This window comes from Anopheles darlingi, chromosome 3, assembly GCF_943734745.1.
Source record: "Anopheles darlingi chromosome 3, idAnoDarlMG_H_01, whole genome shotgun sequence".
Taxonomy (NCBI): Eukaryota; Metazoa; Arthropoda; class Insecta; order Diptera; family Culicidae; genus Anopheles; species Anopheles darlingi.
Genome location: NC_064875.1, coordinates 27794390 through 27818438, shown reverse-complemented (window position 1 = coordinate 27818438; position 24049 = coordinate 27794390). Strand labels below are relative to the sequence as shown.

General features: G+C 42.9%; 3 protein-coding genes across 8 annotated transcripts in view; 2 read left to right on the top strand and 1 right to left on the bottom strand.

Annotated features, from left to right (window-relative positions):
- Nucleotides 1-24049, top strand: part of LOC125954123 (CTTNBP2 N-terminal-like protein) — a 107794-nt gene that overhangs the window by 6723 nt on the left and 77022 nt on the right. For 2 of the 3 annotated variants that reach the window (XM_049684154.1, XM_049684155.1), the window contains one exon: nucleotides 1-2818. This exon is cut by the window's left edge and continues 1002 nt beyond it. The gene's annotated coding sequence lies outside the window, so the exon portion shown is untranslated. Of the gene's footprint in view, nucleotides 2819-24049 lie in introns of those variants that run through there. The other variant, XR_007469012.1, reaches the window with a different exon arrangement.
- LOC125955378 (parkin coregulated gene protein homolog) lies at nucleotides 4360-7390 on the top strand. The gene is made up of 4 exons (XM_049686511.1): nucleotides 4360-4549; nucleotides 4633-4914; nucleotides 5026-5175; nucleotides 7051-7390. The coding sequence occupies exons 1-4, from the start codon at nucleotides 4360-4362 to the stop codon at nucleotides 7209-7211; spliced, it is 783 nt and encodes a 260-aa protein (XP_049542468.1). The 3' UTR covers nucleotides 7212-7390.
- Nucleotides 8110-24049, bottom strand: part of LOC125954125 (cytochrome b5 reductase 4) — a 44333-nt gene continuing 28393 nt past the window's right edge. For all 4 annotated transcript variants that reach the window (XM_049684160.1, XM_049684157.1, XM_049684159.1 and 1 more), the window contains 4 exons: nucleotides 18325-18540; nucleotides 14852-15986; nucleotides 12967-13056; nucleotides 8110-9884 (listed from right to left, as the gene is read on the bottom strand). In XM_049684160.1, coding sequence (XP_049540117.1) covers nucleotides 9608-9884; nucleotides 12967-13056; nucleotides 14852-15986; nucleotides 18325-18540 — 1718 coding nt within the window. In that variant the 3' untranslated portion in view covers nucleotides 8110-9607. The remainder of the gene's footprint in view (nucleotides 9885-12966; nucleotides 13057-14851; nucleotides 15987-18324; nucleotides 18541-24049) is intronic.

Genomic DNA, 24049 nt, shown 5'->3' with positions numbered 1-24049 from the left:
TGTACAATACGCCAGCATCCTCTCGTCGTTCTGTACTTAAGTAGTCTCTAGTAACAGGTAACCGTGAAAGATGCCTGATCTCGGTGCTTAATCCAGAACATCACTTGATCGATGATCTTGCCTAATTTTTATCCATACCATTTCCGATATCCGTGAAATTTTTAATAGACAATTTTAGTTTTTATTTAAATACGTTTTAATTCGTTAGAATGCATCACATGGGTAATTCATTCCCCTATTGGCTAGTCAATATAAACACGACCCCACGACGATCAATGGTCGGATGCTGGTGAGCGCGTGATGTAGTGGAAGCGATTCAATGTTTGGTTAATGGAGATGCAGTCCACTTCAACGTAACGTCGAAACGATTTTTACAATGGAACGATGGAAAAACGGAAAAGTAACTTTTTTTTCATACAGTAACTCCTGTTGGATTTTTGTACCAATGTTATATGTTTCATTATCGGTAGTGTTTGATTATCTCAGTTGTAAGTTAATAAGCTAGAGGACAACACAAACCCACACATCACATTACTCAACTTAACCGTTTACAAAGCTATTAGCCTCGGTCTTACCTTATCAAGCGGTTATCTAACATCACACCGAGACACACATGCAAACATACACAAACAGCCACCATTCACTCACTCACTCAATGCCAATGAGTATTATTCGCCGAAAGCTTCTTCACATTCTTGTTGCCACAATATCGTTAGTATCAAATCCGTCTGTTGCCTCATCAACCAAACCAGGTTAGCATAAGCATAAAATATATTAGAAATACATCACCTTTTGACCTTGCAGCAGAAGTTTCACATCTACTCTGAGATCCGCTCCGTGCAAACAAAGTACGAGGAAAGCATTACGATAAACATATAAGGCTATGCAACATATTAAAGTACGAAACCGTGCATAATCCCGCTTCAGTCGGTACTCTAGGATGGATGGGATTGCTGAAGGGTTTGGTTACGTGTTATGCACTGATAGCAGGCCCCGGGGGGAAGTAATTTCCATCGCACCATGCGGCGTCACACAGCTAATAACTAGTTTCGAAATCAAAGCAATATATAACGCCGCTTATCGCGCGGCTGTGTCATTCGATGTAGTGTCCTCCTTCTGGATACAAGCGTAGTGGAGAAGCATGAAAGCAGTTTTCGGTTCCGTTTAGGAGTCTACCCACAAGGTGCTTGTGGATGATCCGAGTAGAGAAGGCCCGGCGCTGAGGACAAGGTGCTTCCGATGTATGTATTCTCAGTTGTCCCGGTGTCAATGGACACCGCTTACCTGTGTACTATGCTTGCGAAGGGAATATATGTATGTGTGTCTTTAAAGTGTGCACGAGCATCCGTTGGCGATCACACTATCCTGCCGAGCGATTTGATCTGAAAGTTGTTTAAAGAATTCACGAAACACAATCTTAAAACAATAGTGAACTGCTGTGATTATTCCACTTTGTACTTCTACTTTTACTATCTACCGGAAGGTCGAAATTGCGTAGGTGTGACCGGAACGCAAAGTCATAACCAATTATTAAAGGATAGCGGTTACGGATATGGCAGTGGAAAGAGCCAGTTGTGGGGGTTAATCCGCGTGAGCTCGACAGTGACTGTACAGAGGGAACGGATCTTGCACCATAGGTTTAGTTGATGTATCATTTAGGATTCTTATCTTAGATTTTTGTTAGCGTGCTGCTGTTGATAATGAAACATTTGCCGAACTCTTCCACACATTAGACGAATTAGTAGCATCACTTTTTGTTTGCCATTATTCGGTCAATACCATTTATCGTGGAGGTATACGATGTTGAGAGAAAGGTTTCTTATCTGCTTTTAAACAGGGCACTCATGTATGGTTGCTAGATATTTCTTCACGATAGCGATAGATAAAAATGTGACATAAAGGGAATGTTGAAGAACGCTCATCCGAATGTTCTTTTTACCACACAGTGAGTAAACACACTGAGCGTAATGTCTACTGACGAATGCTGTTCGGGTTATTGCTTGCAATACTGATGTGATACTTTCCAGCTACGACTTACTGACTAGACTTAATAGTGTGTATTATCATATGATTAGATTTTGTATAAGTTAGCGTATTTCGTTCCGTTCATAGTCGCAGCTAGCTCTCACGTCACAGTCAGGAACCTTTTCGCAATATTATTTCCTGTCAATGATAATGTGTAGTACATTTGATACCACGTACACTTTAACCCGTATAGGCATCTGCATCCGAGTACGGGTATCTTCGTTACGAAGTGGATGATTGGCATTAACACGCCGGCCCACTGCGCACACCTGCTCAAGTAGCAGTTACGCTAAATCCTGAAACTACCGTAAGGGTGGTGCTGGAATTGGTGTACAGGGTCAATAAAGGAATATAATACTCTCAAGGGAAAAACAAAAAAATACACAACTCACTTAGCTGAACCTAGCGAATATTAGCCATCTGCCCCATTGTAGACTCGAACTCATTACTATATTGTCCACGGGAAGTATGCAGCTAGCATATAACAGCGTAGAGACATGCTACTACCGTTGGATTACATGTTACTAATACTAATCAAACAAGCATACCTAGAGTAATGTAAGTGAAAGTGTTCTGTAAGTGAAGGTGGTGCTACTACGAAGGGAGTTCATCTGAACTTGAACTTGAAAGGCTACCGTTGTTCCATACGAAACAAGGTCCAGTGGCCCAGCGCAGGCTCGCTGTAGTGTAAAGAAGCTGGAAAAACACAAAGTTAGTTCTGGAGAAGAGTGTTTCTGTAATAAAAAAAAAATGAATGAATAAACCCGCTGCTATACTAGGTGCCCACAACATAACTGCAAATAAACTTAAATATATATTCGATAAAGTTTGCTCTGTGTATTTTTCATGGTTTGCTTCAATAAGTAGTTTACATTATCGGTATGGTGTCTTCATTGTTAACGGAAATTTCCCTAAAACTGGGAAAAATAAATACGAAGACGTAGTAACTTTATACTGAGTACTCCTTTAAGTACTAACATATGCCTCTGTGACTTAGACTTTTTCCAGAAATGAATCACCAGAAAGAAAATCGGTCCTGTGTGTGCGGGGAAGCAACCGAAACCCAAAACAATATGGAAATGTGGTATGAATTAAAGTGACCAACTGAATAATGACGCTGCCGAGTTGAAATTTGAGCACAGCAGGAGTAATGGTCATATGCTCTTGCGTTCTACGGATTAAAAGTTTATAATCATTTAAATTGTTATAATTATTATTGGGTTTTCGTAGATTGGGACTGTTCTCGTTAGTGCGAAAAAGCAAATTGTTCTCATTACTGCTGCAATATCAGCTTTCATTACTACCATAAATAAAAATACACCTCAATGACTAAGTACTTCTCGTATGACTTCAATATTTACCGTTCTTAAGTTATTTTAATGTTTGGTGTTTTAATGCCGAGAACTCTGGTGTAACCAGATCAACACGTGTCACAGCTGCTGCTGTTAAAATGTTATAGTTTTTTGTTATCTTCGAAAGTGTTTTTGTCTTACTGTAAATAGCGTTTTTGTATTGTTATACACTATGTTGAACATATTTTCAAGAATCCGTTGCTTTGAGTATTCCAAATGTTCATTGTTTTTGGGCCTACTATATAGTAAATCGCACGCATCGAAGGGTTACCGACGAGTGGCAAGCGATTCGTTTCCTTGCGTACAATCGTCGGCTCTGGCAAGCAAGTCGCGAGGCGGCCAGCAACCGCACTACCCCTGGGGGCGGCTACTACTACTACTTCTTGCCGTACGCCACCCACCGCGTGCGCGATACAGCGCCCGCGTTTGTTCGTTAACCTGTTCAACGGTTACCATGGTGCGCGGTGCGGATTGGCCAAAACCAAAACTAAATATTTTCACAATCCACACACTTCTCCGTACTGCCGCGTACGTCAGCGTCAGGCCGTTCCGTTCCGTGCTGCTATGTAACAATCGAGCAGCATTCCCTTAGGGAAGATACAGGCCGTGTGAAAACTGGTGGCTACTGCTGTGGGTGTTGCTTATTGTTTATTTGTAAATCGCGGACACACACACCCACATTCACTCGGATCGATCTCGGATTTAAAGGATTTTCCTGTTGCTAAAAACAATTAATGGTGCTAGCGAGGTGTTACCGTTGGTGCCGAGTTTGAGTCGCATCGTCCCCACCTCGCCCATCAGCCACTGGAGTCTTGACGTCGTCCTTGAGTTTGTTGTGCCGCACGCAATACGACGACGACGACGACGACGACGACGAATAGGTCGTTTTCTGCAGTGTGTTGTTTGCTGCTGGTGTCGTACCTTCCGAAGGATTCCCGGATTTTATTGCGGATATTAGTTGGAACCGACTAAGCACACGAACATGGCCGCCACCAAGTCATCGTCCGCGTCCTTCCTGTTCGAGGTCCGGCCTCGATCGTGCTCGGTTGCTGCGGCGCGACCGGTACGCAGTGTGAAGAGTGCCTCGGCTGCGCTGCGTCCCGTACCAGCGTTCTCCATCGAATCGCTCCAGAAGAACACCTACGTCATGGGACCACCGAAGGCGCAAAAACGTGAGTCCTTGCCATATCACCTCTTCTGTCTATAACGACTAGCTCGCACACTAACAGCTCTTTCATCTTCTTCTACGCCTTAGAACGCTATCTGATCCAACCGAAGGCGACCTCTTTCCGAATGTACTACGAGCGAGGTGATCTGCCGATTAAGATGGAATACCTGACCGGTGGCGATAAGATCGCCTGGACGGTGGACATCGACAAGCTTGACTATGGCCTCTACCTGCCGCTGTTCTTCGATGGGCTCTCCGAGACACGCCACCCGTACAAAACGTACGCCCGGCAGGGTGTGCAGGATCTGTTGGCGCACGGAGGGGACAAAATTTATCCCGTCATTCCACAGCTAATTATCCCCATTAAAAGTGAGTCATGGATGGTGGTCGTGCTGTTGTGCACTCGCATTAGGAGTTGATCGATTTTTCCTCGCGCTCTTCCACCTCTTTTCTCACGATTTCCTCTACTCCCCACCACAGATGCGCTCAACACGCGCAACATGGAGGTGATGTGCGTTACGTTGAAAATCATCCAGCAGCTCGTAATGTCGTCGGATTTGATTGGCCCCGCCCTGGTACCATTCTATCGTCAGCTGCTGCCAATGTTTAACGCCTACAAGGTGAAAAACAGTAAGTATCCGCTACCGTCCCGGCACCGCGCTCAATCAAGCTCATTTATTGCCGCGGAATAAATATTGATCCACGACATTAGGGCTCAACGGCGGAATCCTGAACAGATCCTTAAAAGTCTTCGACGCAATCTTCAAGTAAAACCATTCCACCGTTGGTATACCGTGGGAGTTAATCATTGAATCGTTTAATTATGAATCCATCTCATCAATGGTTGACAGTTTACAGTGGAGTGGTGGGTGGCGGTTTGCTGAGTGTTCCTTCCTTCTCCAGCGCCTGATTGCGTGACGTTTGCCACTAACGGATGGCACTTTGGGCGATAATTGCGCATTTTTCATTTCATTTATAGCACACTGAAGCGCAGGGTTTCGCTGTAGGTGTGTGATTGTATGAAGCAATTCCATTGAGTAGAGGGAGGGAATGAAATGGAGGCGCCTGTGTTTTATGAAAATTGACACTTGTGTAATTCGGGATGCTTATAGCGACAAACTTACGGTTAAGCTTACTCGCTATACTGCTGTGAATCAAATTGGATCTGTTGAAACTGTTGCACTGTCAGCCATTTGTAGTAGGAGCTCTATCTAGAAGTAGCTTTTAGCTATCTTCCACAAATGAATAATGTATGACTACTACGCGCGTATAATATTGAACCTTTATTGGGGTTGTGGTGGCCATGTTGTGGTAGCTTTTGATTTAACACGGCCACAAATTAATCCCATCCTGCGCTACTGCTCGTAATTGGCATCCATTACGGAGTTCTTGGATTACATAATTACCACAAAGAGCATTTGTGCACTTTTAATTGAGGGCATAATGATGGTAGCTGTGATTGAATGCGTGAATGAAATGTGACGCAACTGAAAGTGCGAATTTCTTCAGAAATCTATTTAGACGATTCACATTCGTTTACGTGGAAATGAACTCCATTGAGAAGCTTCTGGTTACGGAGTGAGTTCTTTGCAAACCATTGATTGTTTATCGCTCGTATAGTAGAGGAACACAATCCTTTTTACAGAATTATTCGGCATTTAGTTTTATTTCGTTGTATTCGACAACACTGTTGGTCTAGTATGTTACTTTCTGTAATACACATTTGATACTGCTGGCTTAAAATATCTGTACCATAAAATATTGTATTTTATCATGTTTAAGTCGCAACATGGTTTTTGGATAAAAATATATTTTACACAGATGTTCTCTTTTTTTAATTTTTTTTTCAACACTTTCAATATTTTGTTCAAATTTTCCAATTTAATGACTTTTTGTGATATAAAATAGCACGCCTTGGAACACATCTACACAGTCATTTTGCCAATTCAGTGTTCAAGGCCTCATATCATGATCGTCACTTTTACGTAAATGGCCTCATCTCAACTCCCATTATCAATTAAAAAATGATTATCAATCAATCCGATTTTAAAATTGGCTTTAAGTTTAAAAAAAAGGTCACTAAAAATAATTCAAACAGATTAATTTTTAAATACACTTTAGCAGTCAAAGGTTCGAAAGATGCTTTGTCTTTGTCTATTTATCGCTTAAAACATTTATTTGGTTTATGAACTTTTTTGAAAAAAGAGGAATATTCTTCGACAAGGAACTTTCGAATGTCGCCTGACCCGATAAAAGCCTTTGCATTGGCGTACTCGCGAACCGTTTAGTGTATTGCTAATATTTACGTAACCGGATCATAACGTTCCATTAAAATACAATCCCCTCCCATCGCGCTACAACTCGCCAAAACCCTCAGCATTTCCCCCGCCCCTTCTTAATGTGGTAATAAAAACCCACAGCAGAGTGCAGTGGCGTAATTGAACTTTCCACAGCATTAATAACTATTTATTATCACTCCAACCCTACGACACCCCGCACCGGCAGTCAACTCGGGTGATGCAATTGATTATGGCCAGAAGAACAACATGAACGTGGGCGACCTGATCGATGAAACGCTGCAGGTACTGGAACGGCACGGCGGCGAGGACGCATTCATCAACATCAAGTACATGGTACCGACGTACGAGTCCTGCTACCTAAACTAAAGACCGAAAGTGGTTGAGAGGAATTGTGTGTAAGTTAATGTCGTGTTGTTGGCGCGATGCACGATGGTCTCGGAGTTCTCCGACATCCACTGGTGCAAACACGAGCCTGTGACTGCTTCACTACAATTGTTCGCATGCATGCCAGGATGCCAGCGGACGGAGGCATCGATCGACAGTGTGGACAGAGCAGAGCATTGCCGCCGAGCATAGCACACGATGACAGTGCCAAAAACTTAGAGTAAGGGTGGAAGCGATCGATGCACATTCCGTCAGGTGAGCCATTCCCGAAGCGAACGTCCGGAATGCGAATTAGTGCGGGACGAGTGAAAGGTGTTCAGAGAATGTTTAGCAGCCCGTTGGGTTTAGTAGATAGAGGAAATGTTCGCTTGTGAGGTGTCTCCATGGTCCGGTAGGCTAGAAGAAATTGGGTGAAAATGCACCTGCTTCACCCATATGCCCTACTAGTTCAAACAAAACACACAGACACACATACACCCGAACATGAACAGGAGCAAATGGTGCACATATCTAGTATAATTGATTAGCAGCAAGGAAAGTTCTTTGCTTATTCGGTGCAGCTTTCCGGTGGTAGGTTTAGTAAATGGGAAAATTGATAAATGTAGTCTAGCAGGAATTTAGTTAACGCAACTTCATTTAATTGCAACGTAACCAATCTAGGCATAACAGTGAGCTAGTAAATAGGAAAAAGTAGGAAATATGAATGTGAATCTCTTAGCTTAACTTGGCTATCTAGATATCGGACAACCATCTTGCCTTATTCGAAGATGCACAACCAGGCAGCTAGCGACGGTATAAGGATAGCGTTCGGATCGGAGCGATGCTGTTAGAACGTTAGTGCAAATAAAACAGTTTATCGTTTTCAAAATAGACATCTGGGTTACTTTTTATTTTGCTTCACTCGTTCACCTCCACGGACCTTCCGGACAGTACACATTAGTTCCTTCTCGTTCTCCTCTCTCGCCCTGGATGCTTTGGATTCTCTATCAAAAGGGTATGTTGATAAAAAGTTTCAAAGAAGTGTCGTTCATAGGCCGTTCACCACGTTTAGTACTAAATGAATTACAATAGAAAGTGTGGAATACATTGGAGGCAGTTCGAGAAATGGGGAAAGAATTCAACCACACCCATGTCAACTTATGCTGTATAGTTAAGGAAATTGTGTTGGCGGTTTAAGATGGCTTTGACTTTTTCAATCATCGTTGATGGCATCTAGTTAGTAGGAATGTCAACACAATGAAATAAACGAAACACGGGTGATACTTTGTGACAAACAATTTCCATGAAAATACTGTAAAATGAACTAGAGTGATGTTGATGATTTGGAGTATCCTGTGCCAACAGCGCATATCATATATTGTCGATTTTATATGCTAAACTGAATGCTTCATTTAACGTATCTCTGAACTAATAACACTTCATGCATCAATTGGATTCCGCTGTGGCGTTTATGCATAATGAAGAAGTATGTAACTTTCACGTTCCAGCATCATCCATAAGCTTTACGATAGAAATTAAACAAAAATACATACCAGATAGACTACGTGGATTGCATATTGCGGAACGAAAGGGTGCGGTGATTGAATTATGTTGATAAAATATATCCATCCCTATTGATGTATTCTTTTCCCAGCTTTGTAGACAACATGTCGGTCTATCAGTTTAGCCTCTTAAAATGAACCAATCCCGAAACACCAAACCATATTGCTCTAAAGAAACTGGTATAAAAAGGGACTCTTTACAAAATATTCTAGGTTTCTGCTTAGGTTTTTTTGCTTCCTGTTTCCATATGTTTCTATCTTCTATCATTTCCGTTGCTCATGTCCTGTGTGTTCAGTTACCGCTCGCACTCTCTTTATGCTCTATCTAGCTTTCCCTCCCTCTGTCACTACACAATAAACAACACATCTCTCTAACAGTAATATGGGCGACAACAGCGATGATGGTGACTTCATGTTCACATGCGAGTGGTCCTTTAAACATATGATGATAACGTGCCGATAGGTGTGTTTGCTGGGTGTCCGGTGCAGGTGAGTTCGCTACCCGTTTTGCTCTATTCGCAGTGTGTCGTTAGTAGTAGTACTAGTAGTATTCGCATAAGTAGTAACAGTAACTGTGCTTGGTGCTTTGCTTTTGCGTACTATTGGTTCCTATGCGATGCGCTTCGTATTTGGTTCCTAATACATACACACACACATAAACACACTTTCGCTACAAAACATTTTACGCGCGGACCTACAAAAAGCTATCTCTTCCCTGTGTTAACGCGTCCTCCTCTTTCTATTTCGCTCGCTCGCATGGTTCTATCACAATGCAATCACCAACCCGCAGGGTACACCTTCCATGATTTGTCCGCACCTGACGCGACCCTGCTGCAGCTAACCCTGAAAGCTGTGCAGGTGTTTCGGGTTATGTTCCGTTTGCTGAAAGTACTGAAGACACAGCTCGTTGAATGGTTTCGGTCCGCAGACGCAGCAGTAGGTGACGTGCGACCGGGACCCGGGAGTCGTCAGCTGTCGAACGATTTCGAGCGATATGCGGCCCCGTGAGAAGAACGAACCGGTACCGAGCTCGCTGTCGTCCGCTGAATCCTGATCCGATATGCCGGCATCTTGTGGTGGGTCTGCTTCCGATAGAAAGTGCCTAACGGTGAGTCTGTTGATGGGATGGGAAAGATGACGAAAAAGAAAGTAGGATAGCAAACATGGTGAATTCCGTTATTGAATTATGTCGCTGATCAGTCAAGTAGAGGTGGTAGATGAGTCGCTCTCCATCATCCGTGTGTGCGCGAAGGTATCGAGGCCGTAACACGGTTGGAGTGTTCGTTACGTGAACGGGATTTTGATTTTCCAAATCGAATTATACGATCGAATTGGTATCGCCTCCGGGTAGGTCGCTCTGGGTTTAACGAATCGCATATCAGCACCAATGTCAGTTAGAATTCTATATTTTACTTATTTTGTACTAGGGTTGAAATAATGTTTTAATCATTTTGTTTTCTAAAAGTAAATGCTACTTTAAACTAAAAATTTAATTTATGTAAAATAGAAGATAATTTATGATAAACAGAAATGCCTGAAACGTGTACGAGAAAATGAACACCGGAACCTGACTTTCTATCTATCCTTATCGTAGCTTCACTTTCTACATAGTCGAGTATCACGGTCAAAGCTTTAGAAGCATCTAGTACTTAGTTTAGCGAAGCGAAACAAACTGTATAGGTAACAACCGTGCAGCGGTCCAACGGTCCAAACGCCGCTAGCAGGTGATCAAGTTTACGCCACAGCCCGCCAGCGCTTCGAGTGGATGCTGGTAGTGGTATGATAATTTAATTTATGCTCAAGCTAGATGCATCGTACTGCTGTTGCCTGGCGTTGCCATGAGCTACCTTCACCCGGTATCACACTAGCAGGAAAGTGTATGCCAACGTAGATTAAAAGCAACTTCCAGTAAGGTAATTGGAGTTATGGCCGTGTATATAGCACGAGCCCTGAGATAGTGTGTGTGTGAGAGAGAAACAGCGAAGAGTCAAAGAACGAACAGTGGGCCTGCATGTCCTGTGCAACATCCGGTGGCCGGTATCCTTTTATTTTAAAGGCACTCTTTTGACAGAGACAACCCATGGTCAGGTATATGGTGGTGCAAGGGGAAGTGGATTCTTTGTTGGATGTTACGAAATTGCTTTCAACGGTACAGTTTGTTGCTGTGTAGCGAGGAGGAGGAAAGGCAGCGAAGCGCAATAGAAAATGCCAGCGAATGGAAGTTGATGCATCGTTTTCCCGCAATAAATGGGTGGCCCGGAATGTTGCGCTGCATAAATTAATGACTGGTGCTTAGCGAAACCTTCGCGATCCGCTAGTTAAATTCGGAAAAGCGCGAAAAAGTTCGTCTCGGTTCGAGGGAAAAGGTCGCTGGAATAAACAACTCTTAAATATGTTTTCGTGTAATTAAACCATTTGAAAAAAAAACAAACATCTCTGAAACATTTTTTCTCACATTTTCCCCAAAAAGACTTCCAATAAAATCCAGTTAAAGTCCTACGGCACCTAGTTGAGCAACTTGTGCTCCAATTAGTAATCACGATTGTGGAACGGAACCACTGCAGACCACCGCAGTCACGCAGTCAACGACACTCATGCTTTCAACGAACCCTGTAATAGCATTAAAGCGTTCGTTAGGGAGAAGCATACTTTCACGGCTTGGCTGTGCTTGGTTCGTGACGCACTTGCGGAACCAACAGCAGCTGGCGGGGAATTGAGATGTTATGGAGTCATTTGTTAGATTTAATCCCGCTTTGTCTCTGCTCTCGATGGTCACACAAACCACCAACAACTTGATGGTGATGGTTGGGGTGTATGGCACGCAAGCGAGGGTGAAGGTAGTGACTCAGAAAACTCGGAACAGAGCCGCTACCGGGCCAGGCCAAGTACCAGTCCTGGCTCGAGATGGTCATTTGTTGAAGTGCTCTAGACGCGCTTTCTGGGCACTTTTGTTCCCCGGCGATGGTCAGTGCAAGGCTGACGGTATTGACACAGTTTGCGAAACTACTACATCTTTTGAACTTCCTTTAAATCAATCTAATGTCTTAAGCGCTATAGTTATTTGGAAACTTTAGTTGGTCAACGTACTAGAGTACTTTTCATTATGATAAGCCGTTCTTTCAGGCTGTGTAGCTGCTATGCAATTAACAAGTTTAAACCTTAAATGTGTAAAAATGAACAGAGTGCCAGATGACTGATTATGTTCCTTCCTAATCGCTCAAAAACCAAGCTTCGCTCCAACCAAACCAATGTCCAACCAAAAACCAAAAACCAATGTGCTGTTAACGTAAGTTAAAACTTAATATCTGCGACTATCTTTTTAACGTTCGACTATCATTTTGAAATAAACCTTTGCCTTGCTTTAGTTAGAGAGCCAAAGTGTTGCGTGTATTGTCAAAGCCATGATTCGTTCGAAAAAACCAATCAATGAATGTTGATTCAATGCCTATATTAAATGTATTCTCATTTACCAAAAATAGGGCCGGCGACGTCTTCTAAGTTGTAGCTCGAATGCGATGTTTGTTTTTTAGTACCTTATTCTTATGCTGTCCCGTTGCACTTGACGAGACAACTGCTTAAACGCTTATGAAAGCCAATGAAAACGATTCAGCAAACACTCTTCTATCGCCTTCAAATGAATTCAAATGTTTTCCACGATTACCGCATTCGCAACGCTCGAGCGTGTTAAACGTTGTCAGCGCACGTGTGTTGGTACGTGTCTGTGTGTCTGTGTGTGTGTGTGCGATTGCAATAATATCATTCCGATTGCATAATTCGATTGTCTCTGGTTTGCCTCGTGGTACTCATGAATAATTCAACCCAACGATGGATTACACGCATCCTTTGGTTGACCATCGGAACCGTACACACCAACCATCCGTTGGACTGCTGCTGATGCCGCCGGCTGCCGGCGACAGACAGCCAATCGATGGAAACAATAGAATTATCGGTTTCGTGTCCCGTGTCCACCATTCATCGACCGTAGCCAACGCTTTCAAACGGAAGCCACTGTGTGACGAGAATACAATTAAGCGGCCAGCTTCTCTATAAAGCGAATTCCCGATCCCTTTCCGATCACCGTATGGCATCGGAAACAGACGCACTTCCGATAACAGCACGGTACGGCACGATACACCACACACACACACACACACGCGCACACGCGAGGTCGGTACAGATCGAGGATAATAAATTACCTTTTGTTCTTTTTGCATAAATTTTCCAGCATCTCCCGGCACCAGATATCGGCCTCGGTTTTGTTGAAGTACAGCAGACTCACGTGTTCTCTGTGGACGATAGGAAAGAGAAGTAAATTTAGTCGGAGTGTGTTCGAGTTACGCGCGTGAGTGTATTCTAGGGTCAATGTTTTAAAGGTGATGTGTGTATGTGTATTTGTCGAAACAAACTAAATCACTTAAAGCAGTGCTCGACAGTACTGCCCGTTGCCGTATTTCCGACTCGATGGATGGCACTGATTTCCATTACGGTCGGTTTGAGGAAAAATGTGGAAAGTTCTATTCGGCAATACTTTCGCAGTCATTCTCCACTAATGAAGGTCGTGTATCGTGAGTGTATGAGGCGAACGATGGTGCTCTTTCTGAGGGTTTCAGCCAGTACCGGGTTGGCCTGCGGATTTGCTAGCTCACCACGGACCATTTGCGTACGCATTTAACAATAAAACCGAACGAATCGGTTGGAACGAGTCCGGGTCGGCAGGAACCGCAACAGAAATTAATTCAATTGGGTTCATTTTCCAATTAGTTTCCCCATCCCACCTGCTACACCCTTGGACCCAACGCCTGCAGTCGTTTTTGGTCGGGGCCGGTTAACGGGGTTTCGCGCACCATATCCGTATGAGGTTCCGGGGTTGAGAAGATCGTTGTTTCGGTTGACCCTTTGCTGGCAAATTAACATGTTCTATTTCAATTCTCCATGTTGATGATGAGAGTTTGTTTGGTAACCACTTTGGCTTGTAAAAAGCTCCTCCGTAAAGGGTTTCGATGACCTTATAGGGTTGGAAGGGTGTGTATACGTTTTCGGTGACCTTATAGGGTGTATCCCTGTAGCCGGATTATCCGTTTCAGTTGCTGGAATACTGTTATTTTCTTGAAGTTCCATTTTCAAAGATAAATGATTAATAAAACGAAATCTAATAGAAAGTGTGTTAATTGAACGAGATACTAATTTTAGAGGAACCTTTTCTGTTTGTTGCATTCTTCTATTAAACTTTTTTTAGAATTTGTTTAACCATTCATGAATATTAAGAAGAAAATGTTGGATAAATTGAAGTAAACCGGGATGTCTTCATCTTGCAACTTTGAAACGGTTTTCCCAGTTTCAACGTTTTTTAAACGATGCCTTCAGATTAGTGAAAATTGCTATTGCCATATTGATTCTTTGGCTCAGAGGACCCATGCATGTTTGTGCGACAATTGGATTTTTGCAGCAACGATATCCAGGAATTTTGACTTATTTTTCATTTAATTTAGGAGTTACCTTCAGCAAGTGAAAAATATTGTTACTATTTTCAAAAAAGAAAAAGTAAAAATCCTTGTTTTTTTTAAAATCGGAATTGAAGAATTTTTCAACAGCTAAAGACTACAAAAATTTTAAAATAAAGAAATGAAGCATAACCTCGACAGAGGTACCTGTAATAATCTATGTGATAATGTGATATGTAGATACTGTCTACTGTTATATCTTAGATGAGTGAGTAAAAAGCTACGATGGACACTCCACAAACAGATCGCAAAAACTGCATTTTTGTGGACACGACCTCCCGGAATTGATGCTATAATTGTACTGTTTTTAAATGTTTATTTTCAAAAAACTGTGTCTCAATTTTTTAAAATCTGTGTTCCACAATGATACTTACGAAAAAAGGAAATCTAGTTTGATGGTTTCATAAAAAATAACCATGACAAAAAGGACAACACATTTACAAGTCTTTCATGTTGCTGCATTGTTGAAATGTAGTTCCATCAAAGCGTTGTAGATCATGTGTAGCAAATGAGGGCTCCCAGTGTGTTCTCTAAATAACAATGCAGCACGCTTTTCAAAAATGTTAATCTCATTACTTACATTCGGTTGCTGTTCCGCTCGAGCAGATAGCTAAGTAAGGCCAACATTGGCGTCAGTCCGCTGCCGGCTGCCAGCAGCGCGAATCGATTGTGGTACCGCAGCTTGCTCAGCACAAAGTTACCGCTCGGTTGTGACACCTGCAGGGACGTGGCTAGCGGTACCGGTCGCGTAAGGTGTTTCGAGAGGCTACCGTCGGGGTACGATTTCACCAGCAACGGTACACACGTCCCGGGACAGTCCGTTCCAACGGAGTGAGCAGGCACAGGTGTGTAGCTCCTCGACACGTACTCTCCATCGATGGACGCGGACACGGAAACGTGATACCCGACCGGAGTGATCTGCAGTAGTCGATTGCTTTTCGGTTGCAGTAGCAAAGCGCAGGAATCGTGTGTGATCTCGAGCCGTGTCGCCACATCATACTCGTACAGCTGCATCTCGCAGTTCTCTTTGCGTTCGTGCTGCATATCACCGAAGGCCGTCCAGAGTGCGGGCACTTCCTTGCCGAACTGAAGCTCGATCTTTCCCGATTCCAGCGAGTTGCGTACGGTGCACGGCCACTGTATGGCGTTCGACAGCCGGAACCGGTAACGATGCTGTACGCTGGCCTCGAGCAGTATGTTCACCGACACCCCGGTCCGGTCGTCATCGCATTCCACCAGCATGCCCGGGTTCGCCAGTGAGCGAGTGTAGTAGATGAGCGTCAGATCGGCCGTTTTCTGGATCCAATCGAACCGCGGTACGATGGGAATAGACACCTTCAGCGAATCGTCGTCGCTACCCGAACTGATAATCGATGTAGTGGAGCAGCTGGCTGGTAAGGCTCGGTTCGGTTCCTTGCCATCTGGTAGCGTGTTTGTGGTTACTGTCGTTGTCGTCGTCGTCGTCGTTGACACGCTGGCGGCCGTCAGGTTGGGTGTTGCTGCTTTCGTTGTGGCCAAGAAGGAAGGTGGCGGTGGCGGAAGTTTGCTGTTGGGGTTTGGTTTGGTTGTGTCGGACGTCAGATTTACGGTGACCACGTTACGCAGCGGTCCGATGTAACACTTCGCCAGCAGAGACTCGTAGTTTACCCAGGCGTGCACCTCATCGAACAGCTTCGTAGCGTCCTTGCCGACACCACGCATCAGCTCGTCGGCACCTGGAATGTGTTTGCATAGTGGAAATGAAAACAGTCATTAGCAGCGAGGCAGCATGAGTAGCGTTAATAACTTTTATATGAAGTGGATGAAACAGTTCATAAAGATAACATCTTCTCAATTGAGTGTGGAAGATGTACGTAAAGGTTTTATTGAAGCTTCTTATTTGAAATCCACGCTATTCCAATACAAACGCTACTGCATAAAAGATGCCCAGCAGAGCTTAATAGTCGGCTTTAACTTATTCAAAAAATCTCTTATCACTCATTGTAAACAAACGATGTTTAGATGTTCGAGATATGGTTGTTGCAAACCGCTCTCAATTAAGAGGAAAAAACATGAAGAACACGTTTTTACTAAACGTTCTCTTTTTCCAATTTTTGTTGAAGATTTTTGAGAATTTTTTTCTTCAACAACTTATAAATTGAACTACTGTTTACGTTTGAGTGAAGTACAGCTGTATTTGATACTTTATCGATATTTGTAATCATCAAGCTTATGTTCAGAGTATTTGGTAATAAAGATCAGTTCAGTATCTAATGTCTAAGCTACATCATTAACATCTGGATCGATTTCATAATCTTAAATCTCATTATCATTAATTAAATGGCATCCTCTGGTCCAATCCGGTTTATGCTGACGAATCACATTAAATGGATAGAAAAGGATAAATTGAACGTCATTTTCAAACTACACCCTTGAAATCAGTGTCACAACAAAGTCGTGTCAAAATTTTGTCCTAGCCTATCTTGTAGTTTCCTAGTAGCAAATTACATCGAATGTTTCCTGTATTAGAATTTGAAATACAGTTATAATTTTTCGTTGATGTTATACTTCGGAAGTTTTGGTTAAAAAATACAAGCCATTCCGTAAAAAAATATGTTTAAAATAAAACTGATGTTGAAACATATTGAGACAGATACAGTTGTGTTGTTTAAAGTGAAACTAGGTTCCGTAAGTGGTTTCTCAACAGTAAAAAGGGTCATGTCAACCACCGCCACCAGAATGGAAGATAAAAAAAACTTTGAAGACGCAGAATTGATGACATTGCTCGATGACGCCACAGGAAAAACACAACAAAAGTTTATTTCAATGTTTGGAGTGACTCGCGAAACCATTTCGAAACCTTTGAATACATTGGAAGTCATTCGAAAGCGAGGAAGTTGGGGCTTTCCACGAATTGATGCTGGGAGATATTGAACGTAGAATTTGCACCTTTGAACAGCTGTTTCTCTGCTCTTACAAGCGGAAAAGGTTTCTTCAACGAACGGTAAGAGAGTGCTGTGGATGTATGGAAACATTCTAGCAACTTATACCAAAACACTGAATACTAAACCCTCGAATGCGCCACAAATTCATCAGTTTGAAAAAAAACATGTCCTTGCCTCGAAAGTTGAGCTGTACGTTATGAGTACTGCATATAAAATATCACTTCAATACATTCCTTCCGCTATTACAATGAGTAATAAGCATTACAACGCTCAGTTTCACGATGGAGGATCAGTAAAAAGTTTTTCGGAAATTATAAAATGATGTACGCTGCCCGAAACCAAATTTTGAAATTAAAACACTACACTGCAATCAAAACAGTATTTAAAAACGAACGAAAGAAGTTACATACAACAAAACCAGGTAAGAGTATTCATACCTAGCAATGAACATGCTCTTAACAATCAATATAATGTTTTCTTTTCATTCCCTTTTTTTCACGGCTATTACTTAATTGAACGCGTTGCATTAATCCTGCAATAAATATCTTGCATACCTTAAATTAAATAAAATGTGCTGATTAAACTAGATGAATCAAAACCTGAAAATTAATGCAACCCCGTAGCTCGACTCTTTAATGTAAAACCGTCGCCTAAAAGTGGCAGTGGGAAGCGTTGGACGACACAGAGAGAAGCGACAAAATTGAATTTTTCGCAGGGACAAGAAAAATGAAGGGATGAATCTGATTTACTGTCAACGTTTAGTGTCGGTTCTAACGCTTGCTGCCTACGCACACCGTTCGGTAGCCAAAAGGTAGCTAGACCCAGTGTATGTATTAACGAACATAAATCGGTTAGATTCGCTTCTCCTTTGGCTTTGCTGTATCCTGTACATACCTTTTTGTTTTTGGCGATAGTTTTATGATTTTGTTTTGTGAGAAACATCCCTCCCCGAAAAAGAAGACCCGGTGGGTCTATTGTTAATTTTCCGACCTGCCTGCTTAGGATTTCATTAAAACACGGCACCGGTCGGCCGGCTGGTCGGTCGGGAACTTAATTAAGGTGGCTTTTGTGAATTTAATTGAAATGTTCAAAACAAAGCCACAACCCAACACACCACGGGCGCACTTACCACCGGGATGAAAGTCCATGTATCGCGTCACGTTGTACACCTTCCCTCGGATCGCCATCCAGGCGTCCTCCTTTCGGTCGTGCTTGGCCAGTTCCGCATGGCTTACCGGTTGGGTTCGGCCTCCGGTCCCGGTGAGATCGGCACCCGAATTACCCAACCGGATCCAGTCCATCAACGAGTGGCCCGGTTTCAGTGCGGTCTTGTTCCGGGGGTTTCCTGTGTGCCAGAGAGAGAGAGAGCGGGAGAGAGAGAGAGAGATTGGAAAGGAAAAGAAAAATTAATAAAAAGGATACCACCCCATTGCCACCACCATCAGTAGCTTCATCGTTTCTTTAATGACGTTTGCCCATAAATTCGCCACCAGCGGCAGGAAGGTAGCGCCTGCGGGATGATCATAAATTATGCTGCACACCGAGCGAGCATTGTCGGTAGGGACCCGGCGGTCGGTAACGGTTTGATTAAGGATCGGTGCCAGAAAAGAGGAGGACGCGAATAAAGGGATGTTTCGCCATCGAAAAACGAGCATGGATCGAACGAACAGGCACGATGACGACGACGATGAATGGGGACAGGGTAATTTATGTTTCGTGCTACAATTTTGCAACTCATTTGTCATGTCCAATCGCGGTGGCCTCTGGGTATTGGTTGGTTGGTTGGTTCGAAAGTGCATGGTACCTATTAGCACACCATCTCGACCATCCGCCATTGCCGTTGATCGATAAGCATAACGATGGATACGTACGTACGTGGACCGGCGGTTATGAAAGGCCGTAAGTGAATGGAAGAAATATGCAAAGCAAATATGCCCACAATGCCGCACTGGTGATGGTGGCGTGTGCAGGAATGCATTGGCCAACGCTATTTGCGATGCCAGATGGCACGAGCTCATAGGCACATAGCACACAGGGACATATTCTGGTCAGGCGAATCCGAACAATCCGCACTTCGTGTTGCTCGCAAAAAAAAAAGCCAGGCTCGAAATACCGAGCTATTCGAACCATTCATGAAGCGAGTCGAGCTCGAGCTGTTTTTCAGCAGGACCTGAGCAGCAGCTCGGGAGACATGAGCATGGGCTGGGAATTTTTCGGGTCCGAAACATCCCTTTCCGTTCTCGGATACATTTTTCACCTCGACACGAATTCCTGCGAGTCTCATCTGGCCGGCCGGATCGGATGTTAAGCATTTCATGAAAAATGGAATAACTTCCATTGCACTGCCAGTGGCATGAGTTGCTGTGCTGCTTGAAACTGTTGGTCGTGCTCCTCAAGGGTACTCCACATTATTCATCTTCAGCAGCAGTAGACAGCGGCAGGCAGTGCTTGAAAATGGGGGAACAAAACCGTCACACGTAAGTGGTTTAGTAGATTTGACAAGCTTTAATGGGAGTCAATGTTGCAAATACTTGCAAAAAACGTTACGGGGAATTGAAAAACAATCGTAAGACATTTAAACATTTGCTCGTTATGTTACTGTTAAGATTATCATTCGTTATTTTATTAGTGGAACTTACTAACTGTTTTACTTCGAGAGCTTATTTAGGATGATAATAAACTACCGGAACGATAAAACCACGGGAGAAAGGCATCAATATTTGGTTAGAAGAAACTCTTTTAGTCCATTCATTCATTTAATGCGGTCTTATTTTTTTCTCGCAAATCTTTTAAAAATGTATGCCTGTGTGTAATGCCTCTAATGTTTGATCACAAGATAACTAACTTTGTTTGCATAATATGTTTATCCCGTATCCTGTAAGGCTTTTGATTTTTTACAGCGCTTCTGTAGCTGGCGATTGCGAGGAGTTTAAGGAGTAGAAAATTAGAATCTATAAATTCCATTCAACCAATGGTCAAAACCATTATTTTTGTATTTAAACAACTCTTAGTTATCAACTTTTGATGATATATAATGGCCAGATACATTCTCAAGCTCTCTATGTGTATTATAACGCTGCATTTAATTCATTTCATGATTGAAATTTAAGTAAATGTATTTTTTTGTTCACATAAAAGACAACATTTATAAGAATTTGGAATTTAACTAAGTTTTAAAATGGCGCTAAAATAATGCTTTACCCATCGGTTTCTGATAGGAGTGCAGAATTATGCTATATTTTAGAAACAATTTCTAACGTTGCGGGGTATGTTTTTTCAGACACACAAAATAGCGCCTGCAAATAATTATTTAGTTTATTATCAACATCTATTTCCACCATCTGTCCGACACCACCTAAAGTACCTTATTAACTACGCCTTTGCAATATTCTGTTTTTATATCAAACAAGTTTTAATTAAACTTAGCAATAACAATTATGAACATCATCTTCTGAAGCCAGAAACATCTTCTGAAAGCCAGCGCAATAATTAATCCTCGCACGATGCCTTACAGACGGGTGAAAGGTACATCATATTTCATTGTGTTGACCCATGATGCCATAATCCAGCAGATTGTTCCCCCACAATGGAGCAAACAGGAGGGAGACCAGACTCTAGACGATGACTCTACGAGTTTTAAGTGGCGTATGGGAAACAGCAAATGGGAACGCTAAAGCCCTCGGCTTCACATCGTCTTCTCGAATGCTGTAGAACGTCTTTACCGACGACGAACACGCCGCACAATCGCGCGAACAATGTTTTGCCATCTTCGCAAACGGATTGTTATCCGCTTTACAATCGAGGAGCAGGTTCAATGTCACTCAGGTGGCATAACGCAAAAATGCGGGACAAACAGACCAACTCCCAAAATGAGCAAGCAACAATGTTTGAAGTAGAGTAAAAGAGAGGAAAAAGCAATGAACCATCTGGAAGAGTGAAAACAAAGATGCGAGCACACAATATCCGGTGGTCCGTTACCCGGCTTGTCTTTCGCACCACGCAACAGAGAATCGCAAGCAGACAGAGGGAACAGAAACGCAAAAAAAAGGTACGCTCCCTTCAAATTGGTGATTGGCCAACTTGGCGAAAGAGAGATTGGTTGGGGCACCGTTCGCCGCAGTTTTGCTGGAAAAGCAAATCAATTTCCCCGTAATCGGGGTGAGTTTCTTCTTCCGCTGGTCGGCTCGCACCGGTAAATTGAGTGCCACAGTCGATTGGCTTGATTGCACGGCGGTTGGACCTCTGGATCTTTTTCCCGCCCCTCCACCACCGCTGCTCGTCTCGGTTAACGGCTTATTATGTTGTGTAATAAGCCTCTAAATTCGTTGTCAACGAATCTGCCGGGATTCAGCGAAACACTAGGCGGGGGTCAATCGAGATGATACACGACCAGCCGTTTTCCAGCCGACTGCATTTTGCTGAGGCGAAATGCATTGCTTTATACTGATGGAGGCGCATGGTGCCGATGGAGGCGCATGGTGTTGATTTATTTATTTATTTATTTATTTATTTATTTATTTATTGCACTCATTGGCCAGCATCGGCTTTATGAGCTATGAAATTACATTGATTACAATTTACAAGGTGAAGTAACAGTACAGTATAGTGACAGACAGGTTGGTGCGCGTGAAGTATTGTCATGCGAATCTTATGGAGTTGATGGAGGCGCATGGTATGAGAATTATGAAAATGGTTTATCAGTATACTATTTGTCTGATTGTCTGGTCGAATTTTCATAAAAATTGTTGAATTTTCAATGAAAAGATGTAAAACTTGTTTTTTGAAACAAAGTCGTTAAAACCAACTACAAAATGCTAAGAAAAATCGAAAAAATGGAAATTCAAAACTGTACCAAAAGCGGTACAGTTTTCAGACGCACCTTTTCAAATGTGATGCTATGGATGTAGTAGTTAACAAATATTTCCTAAAATACGGCAAATTTTCTTCAAAAGTTTGAATCTATTATGACATTTATAAAAATAAATCAAGATAGATAGTTTTCTAAAAAACATCTTCATAATTGAGCCTTTTTTGGTCCGCATTAACCTTAGCCCCCTTTAAAGTGTAAAGAAAATCAATCCATCCCCCCTCGAGTTAAAAGAGCGTAGTAGAGTGCTCGGTAGCACATGATACCCTGCGCGCGCGACCCTTTGCTGCACCCGATTACATAAAACGTAAGCTTAACGAGCCCCATAATTATCGACCGTCCATTATCATAACAAGTGATGGGATCGGCAAAACGGAGGTTGGATCGTTTGCCGATACGCACCACTTAATGTGCAATGACAGCGGTCTATTGGATGGAAGGTTTTAATTAATTTTCGCCTGTCTGGCACTTGGGCAGAAGTGCGATGCGATGGGATAATGAAGCATCGGGTCAAAGGAGACAACAGCCCGTTTCGTATGCCGCTATCGACGTGAGATTTCATGGAAATTGCGCGAAACCACGAGTTATAAACAACCGTCTACACAATCAAGAAGAAGAAGAAGCAGAAGATGATCTCGGTGATGAGCGATGCATTCGGTTTCATCGATCAAGCACCGAGCTCAGCGCGAATCTATTGCTAGTCCCCAAGCAAGCAAGCAAGCAATAATGGCCGCCTACTAGAGCTTTTGCCGGTATCAATGTCAAACCGTTAACTTCGTTAGCGTTTTGTGCGTCCGCAACGATAGCAGCACGAAAACTGACGGTGACGACGTCGACGACGACGATGACGACGTTGACTTCATCAATCATGCAGTCCAGCCGGTCCTTCCCCTTACTCCCCTAAGGGATGTCAAATCGTCGGAGAAAATTGCCCTGACAGCTCATAATTGTACTGCTTATAGCCGCCGGTCAAATAATATCGATCTACAGCGAATGAACGCTGTCAGAGAGACGGTGTGTGGGTGAAAGAGAAAGGGAGAGAGAGCTAGATAGAGAGAGAAACATTGGACAAAACAGTTAAGAACGTTCGATCGATACGCGGGCATTACATCGCAAAGTGTGCGCCTGAAGCCTGTGCATGTACTTGTGGCGAGGGGGTGCACTAGAAAAAACAACGTCTGGCTAATTAATTTGCTGGAATTGAGAATCATTGAGATATAAGAATAAGCAAACACAATAGCAGCGAGCACCTGAAACGCCATTACGGGTAGCGCATCAGCGCCAAACTGTTTCTGACAGTGATGCGGCAAAATGTTTAATTAGTTTTTTTTCCCTTCTGTTGGAACTCATACAAGGGGACAGATATCATGCAATAGTCCCACGAGGGCATGATGCGATTTACAATTCTTTGTGGCCTTCTTCACAGTCAGAGCGGCACATCTTGGGCACTGTCGACCAAAAAAAAAAAAAACGATTACTCAGGATTACGAGCCAGCCGAAACCCAAACTCAATTAAGCAACAATCCCGAATTTACGCGTTCGTTCCCGGAATTGTCCGCCTCCACCAGCCAGTTCGGCCTTAACTTTTGGGTCGCGTATGCTGCGGAGGAAAGACAACGCGATTGGGGGCGGTGCAAACTTTTCCTATTTCCCTGACAAGCGGCGTGATTTTCATAAATTAGAATTTCATCGCAGCAAGTTCGCAGATCCTTGCAACCGCCGCGCCTATCGCCGAGTTGTCATTTAAGCTGCTTAAACGTAACTTAAATGAATTGAGATCAGACTCGTTCGTGCTGTCTGTTTGTTCCGGTACCGGTGACTGTGACTCACATAAAGGGAGAAGTTAATGGAAGTGAGTTTTGGTTTTTAGAAAGGAAATTTCCATTTCTTAGCACTTCAAAGTATAGAGGCATATTTGCATGATATCCAAAAGTGTGTGTTCTTGTTTCGTTTTTTTATACGTCAAGAAAACGAATTGTTCAACTGG